The sequence below is a fragment of the Cryptomeria japonica genome, chromosome 8 (genome assembly GCF_030272615.1).
Source record: "Cryptomeria japonica chromosome 8, Sugi_1.0, whole genome shotgun sequence".
NCBI classification, from domain to species: domain Eukaryota; kingdom Viridiplantae; phylum Streptophyta; class Pinopsida; order Cupressales; family Cupressaceae; genus Cryptomeria; species Cryptomeria japonica.
Genome location: NC_081412.1, coordinates 9249400 through 9256304, shown reverse-complemented (window position 1 = coordinate 9256304; position 6905 = coordinate 9249400). Strand labels below are relative to the sequence as shown.

General features: G+C 34.1%; 1 protein-coding gene across 1 annotated transcript; it reads right to left on the bottom strand.

Moving 5' to 3' along the window:
* Window positions 1-597: 597 nt before the first annotated feature.
* LOC131045942 (probable mediator of RNA polymerase II transcription subunit 26c) lies at window positions 598-2901 on the bottom strand. The gene is made up of 8 exons (XM_057979590.2): window positions 2790-2901; window positions 2339-2693; window positions 2094-2162; window positions 1830-1912; window positions 1521-1594; window positions 1237-1436; window positions 995-1091; window positions 598-896 (listed from the first exon to the last, which is right to left on the bottom strand). Exons 2-8 carry the CDS (start codon window positions 2651-2653, stop codon window positions 787-789), a joined length of 948 nt encoding a protein of 315 aa, XP_057835573.1. The 5' UTR covers window positions 2654-2693; window positions 2790-2901; the 3' UTR covers window positions 598-786.
* Window positions 2902-6905: the final 4004 nt, after the last annotated feature.

Genomic DNA, 6905 nt, shown 5'->3' with positions numbered 1-6905 from the left:
TAGAAGAATCATATGGGATAGATAGAGGAACTTATTGACCACATATATAATTTGATGCAAGTTAGTAAAATAACTACATAAAAATTTTATAATCCTCTTAAGATCATACTATACGTTTTTTGCTCTAACATCAGCTCATCATTATTGAATCAATTCATGTAGGAGTTTCATTGAGGAGAATTTCACTCTTTGTAATTCAATAATTTTCTTATTTAAGTGTTTATAAACATAGGTTTATTAGATAGATCAAATTCTAGTTATTGTCGAATTTTAATTTTCATATCAAGTTTGACTCTATGCATGTATAGAATGGCCTCGTGCCCACAAAAATGAACAAGAAATTATACAATTTTACCATTTTACAAGTCAGTAAATTATAGAAAAATGAAGAAAAATAAAATTTACCGATTCTTTTTATAATCATTAAACTGTTCCACTTTATTTTTAAACTACGATAAAACTGATGCTTCTCCAAAGGCCGGCTGATCGTTTTTGCTAGTAATATAAGCGCTGATCGTTTTTGCTCGTAAATTACATTTGTTTGAGAGAAAACACCAAGCTAATTCAAAAAACCGTTACATTCAACGTCTCCCAAAGTAATTCAAAAAACCGTTACATTCAACGGTATCAGAAATAAACAAATTCTTACAAATTTAAATTGGTGTTTTGCCACCCGGTTTTGAGTGGGAAACAACCGTTACAAATTAAACTGGAAACATCTAATTATCCCAGGTAATCAAAGCATACATGCTTCATCTAATTGCTGGCATAATAAGCTGCCCAAATTCAATTCTTCATCCACTGGTGATGATGATGCTTTGCTAATCTCTTTGACCCATCTAATTGCTTAGGCAGGTCTTTGATTTCGATAAGCTGAACCGTGCGTTGCTTCTTCACTGCAGTTCAAATAATTAGAGATTCATTATGACTATTAGTAGGTCACCCACTTGATAATTCAGAAACAAGATCAAAATTAGTTCAAAGAAACACAAACCCTTTTCAGCTTGTCGGTACCCTTCTTGAAGCCTTCTCTTTGCTGCTTCAATCCTTTCTCTTACAGATTTATCATCAAGAGCAGGAGAGTTTGATTTCTGCATAAAAAACATGAAATATACATAACAGAAACATCCAACAAATATGGAATGCACATCATTTGTGCTTGAAACTTAGTAAATGTAATCAACATGCACATCAGATTTCAATTTTAAACTCTTCAATTCCATTTTGTTTGCTTACATGTGATGAAGGAAGTGGAAGAGAGCTAGGCTTGTTGAAATCTAACTTTTGGTGCAAATTCTGCTTCTGGCTTACAACTCGCCGTCTCCTATGATTGATCACAATGTGATTTTGAGCACCACTTTTTGTTTCTTGTTTGCTATACTGTCTGTCATCCAGTTTGAATGGCTGCTCTATTCTATGATTCTGGATTTGCTCCACTGAAAACAAAGGGAAAATTTATGTAAGTTGTGCTAATTTGGAAGGAGAAATGAATGGGAATAATTATTAGTTTGAGAGCACACCTGCGGCTGCCATGGTATCTACAGCAACTTCTCCAGCACTTTTCATCCATTCATCTGCAACTTCTCTCCACCTTCTGCAAAGTGCAATGCATGCCATTAAAAGTGCAACATATAAAAGCATAAAGCTGTTATGAATATCAAATATGCTTCCATCTCAATCCCTACAGCTATTGTGACCAAGAGAACCTGTTGATCAGGTAAAGCTGGAATTCATCAAGAAAATTAAACGTTTAGGTAGAAACACCATTTTCCCCTAAATTAAACATTTAAACAAGATTCAATTCTGCCAAGGGAGGAAACAAGATTTACCTGACAAGCTTCTTCGCCATGGAGCTAATTGGTTTGGACTTGTGCTTCTGCAAGCATTTGACATTTCTGCCAATCATAGTTTCCTGTATGTAATTTATAATTGAACAGTGAGAGAAGGTCAAAGAAATGTTAAATTAAACTCCACTTCCAGTTCCACCAAGAACAAGAAAATATATAAACCCAGTAGCTAATTCAACACGAAGCTGAAGCTAGATTGCATTATCTACAAACCCAATAACATGTAAACTTAGAATACTCATTTACCTTTAGGATTTCAATAGACAATGCCATCGACTCCAATCTTCTCAGTGAGTCGCCCAGTTGGTTTTCCGACTGTAAAGTGCAACACAAACATTGCTTCTTAACAGAAATGAACAAGCCCTAATTTCAATACCATTCAGCTTTCGATGTATTTGTAAATCCCAATTTCTTCAAACGAGCAGAAAAAATGAAAATTCACCGAGACATTAATGAAAAATGAGCAGTGCTGCAAGAAATGAAAGTCTTACCTCATCTTGATTTGAAAGAATGTGTTTTATATTGAACACCTCTTTCACTATTTCACATTCTTTAGGCACAGGCACAGTTATGGTTTGATAGCTATTGATCCTCTCTGCAATATCATTGACCTTTTTATGAATACCATCATCTTCATCTTCAGCAGATGATCTTGATGCGTAAACCATCTCTGCTATTTTATCCCTCCTCTTCACTAATTCCTGAGGGCAATCACACGCTGCAACATCGATTGCATGTTCAATCAAGCTGCATATATCACTCTCTGCGCTCTCAAAAAACATCCTCCATTCTTCTACCAATCCCATTTTAACTCTATGCCCTGCTATTTAACTTTGATTCTCAATCCTGCTCACAACATAATCAAATTTGAAACTTCAATACATTAAAAACATCAAATTACCAACCAAAAATTAGCAGTAGCAGCTTTTAAATTTTAGTCACCTCAAATTGAAACCGCTCCACGAAAATTCTGAGTAGACCAGAACTCAAATTCTTTTAAACCAATAGCGAGAATGCGAAATGGATTGAATTCGAAATTCAGGCAGAGAACTTTTTAAAATGGGCGTGGTACTGATTTTTTTTAAATGGGAGTGGTCTTGCGTTTTTCAAATATATGCTATTTTGGGCAATGCAAAGTCATTTTTGAAATATATTTAGTCACTCACAAGCACATGCATGTAAATATGTACATACCCGTGTAATCCTGCTTTACTCACTCACAAGCACATGCAAGTATAACAAATAGCCGTTGCCGAAAAGAATAGTTAAAAAGTACAACAGAACAATTAATTATAATCATTTGTGAATTCATTTATGCTTGGCCAATTATTGTTATTCTTCATGTTCCTTCACATATACCCTTCATTAGAAACTCAAAATTGTTTTTGATTTTTTAAATTCTTAATTATTTTTAATATTGTAATTTATTTATTTAATTTATTATATTTTAGATTATTTTTTGGTTTTTCATTTTTATTTTTTATTATATTTAATATTTTTTTAATTTTATTATTTGTTTATATTTTTTTTATTATTTATCATTTTTCCATTTTTAATTATTTTGTTCATATTTTTTATTGTTTTGTTTATTTATATTTTTTATTTTAAATTATTTATTTTTTAATTTTTATTGTTATTTATTTATTTACTATTTATTTTTTAATTTTTTTAAAGATTTGTTTTTAATAACATATGGGAGATTATTTTGATTGTCATTTTGCTTGTTTCTATCTACTATTTTGTGGGGAGGATTCCATGCGAAAGCATGCTTGACAACTAGGTCGCCAAGACCTCAACCCCTCGTGAGGTCCATCTTGATGGCATCTAGAATCTCACCAAAGGCTTATTTTGTTTCGCTTTTTTGAGTCTATCCATGTTTTGACCATTCTCCAACATGGGCCGTGGTATGTCATGTTGTTTTTGCCTGTTTTTCTGCCATAGTCAAGAGACTTCTTTGTCTCTGATGACAAGAAGCTGACGGTCTTGGTTTGGATTGAATTCCTCGATCCCCCTTTGTCATGTTGGTCATCTTTGCAAACTGTTGCACAGTCCATCGGTAAGGTTGTCTGTGTTGTCAAGAAGGTGACCAGTTTTATCATGCTCGCACTTAAAAGAGGGTTTGTGTAAAAGTTGATTTGTCTTGAGACCTCAAGGACACTATTGACTTTAAAATATGAGGTCTTTGCCACGCACAAAAAGTGCTCTATTTGAATCTATCCAATACTTGTTTTTCAGTGCTAGTTTTCGGAACACAAGCTTAAGGATTGCCTTTTAGCTGCCTTGCGAGTTAAGACCTCCTCTAAGGAGTCTAAACCTTCACACTCCTCTAAGGCCCCTAAAATTGATGAGGGTTGGGAAATAGTTGCTTGAAATTGGAAGAGTTCTTCATTTGCTTTGGCTTCACACAAGCCACAAGGTTCCAGCCTCAGTTTTAACCTCTTAGCCAAACTCTCTTTGCCATTCTTACAATCCATTCTAGACATTTGGAGGCTAGAAAAGGAGCTCCCAAAAAGTGTAGGGTGTCTTAGTTTAGCTTCTAGATGGCATCAATTTTTCTTTGCACAATAGCTTCTCCTCCCTTGGGAATAAGGATACCATGCATGAATTTGAATCATAAATTGTATGTCATGAAATATCTAAGGTCTTATCGACATCACCAAGAAGTATTCTGTGTGAGATACTTGATAGAAGTATCTTGGTTTTTGGTGCAGTCACGGTTGGGAGGGACCTTGAGGAGATGAACCCGGACCGTGCAACAGGAGTGAAACGAAACAAAAACAAGAAAAGTTGATGGAGGTAATGCAAAACTGATTGATTTATATCATGAAAACTAATTACAATCAGCCAACAACACGTGGGATAAAAGATTCAGCTCACTGGTCTGAATATATACAAGCTCAATTACAGTGTTGGACAAATCTAGGCTCCTTGATCTCAGGACAAATCTTCTATGTTCTCAAAAGTGTTTTCTAAAAGCTTAAATACATTGAATTATATGATCTAGATGGATCCACATCATCCCAAGGCAAATTAAAGGTAGATGGACAAAATGAAACGTGTAAACTAGCAGGTCCACTTTTGCTAAAAAGAATACTCCGAAAAATACAAAGGATGAAGTACGGACCAAAGGGAAGGTCGCCCACATGCCAAGGAATATTTGTAACAACAAACCGAATCTCCACAAGCTACAGAAAGAATGCTGAACGTTTTCTAATAGGAGAAAGGTCCAAGTGTACTACGGACTTCGGGTAAGGAAGATAATCATGTCCACAAGCAAAATCCAGGTCCACAAGATCTAGTGAGAAAATGTAGAAAGAAATGTTGAAACTGCAAAACAGAAAATAAACTGAAAAGAAATATTTTTGGTTGATGCAAGATTGCCAAGAAGAAGGAATGTTCCAGCACTAGGCTAGATGGTTTTTGCGTTCAGGAAGTCAATTCTTTTCCATTCATGTTTGCTCCAACATGTAGGATTATTTGGCCAAAGGGCTTGGTTTTCACTTCTAATCATGAGGTTAGGCAGGCAGGTGTTGCCACTCTCCTTGCACCATGTTGGCAGTCATCTATTGTGGCTCCTAGGTTACATCCTACTGAACAACTTTTTTGGATGGTTATGCCAATGGACACTCATTCCTTTGGGAACATTAATGTTCATGCTCCATGTGATGTTGTTGAGAGGATCTTATCTATGTCGATGGATTGCATATTCATTAACACCAAGTACTTGGGTGTTGTGCGAGGGTTTTAACATGGCTGAGGTTGTCTCTGGGAAAGAAGGTTTAATTCTTTTTCTTGGTTTTGTTTAAATGTATAATAAATTGGGGCTCTTTGATCCCAACACTAACCGACACCATTCCCATGACATTTGGCACATGTGGAGTGATTTCTTTGTTGAGTCATCCACCCATGTTGGCTCACATTCAACGGGTTTGGAATTTAGAGAGTCGTTGGACTCGGTAAATTGGGTGGTTTACTTGGTGGGATGGTGTCATTCAATGCAGAGATTTCTTTCTTTGAATGGTGTCATTCAATAATAATTTTTTACTATTATTTATTTATTAATTAATTTATTATATTTTAGATTATTTTTTATTTTTTATATTTTATAGTTTTACTTTATTATTTGTTTATTTATTTTATTTATTTTTAGGTCTTTGGGATTTGATCATGTAGCTTTTTTATGTTGCCAACATTTCAGATGAAACACCATGATCCTTCATGAGGGCAATAGAGCAAGTGAGAGATTAGGAGATCAGAAACATTGGCAACATCAAATTTAAGCTACATGGTCAAATGCAAATGAACTAAAAAATAAATCACTATGGACTGTGGAAGTTTCATGAATTTAATTATTTTAATTATTTTCTAATCTCCTTTCACATACTCTCTTGCCCTAATGATGGATCATGGTGCTCTCTCACTTGCTCTCTTTCGTTGATGATGGATCATGGTGTTTGATCTGAAGCTTGGCAACATCAAAAAGCTACATTGTTAAATCGAGAAGAACTAAAAACAAATCACTATGGACTGTGGAGGTTTCAGATTGATTTATTTATTTGACTTTTAGATTTTTTAAATAGTTTATATATATTTTTTATTTAGTTGTTTATTTTTTTAATTATAATTTTATTTTTTTATTATAATTTTAATATTTTTAATTTTTTAATTATTTATTTTTAAGTTTTTTTAAGATTTAGTTTTAGTAACACATGGGGGATTATTTTGATTGTCATTTTTCTTGTTTTTGTCTCCTATTTTTTTTAGTGTCTATTGTCATACTACAATTATTGTAAAATTCTTTATGTTTATTATGGTCTCAGCCAACCTCAGTCTAGTAATGGATGTTGATGTTGAAGCTTTGATGACTAGCGATGATAGCACCCCTAAAAGAACATCCTAGGAAATTTCTTCCCAAAGTATTTCACGATGTTCATCTTTTAGTACCCCTAATGTTGTTTTTCCCATTCAAGATTTTGATAGTGCATTCCTACGGCTTAAACAATTTACTTTGATAGGGTATTTGGTGGGGAGGATTCCACCTGAAAGCATGCTTGACAA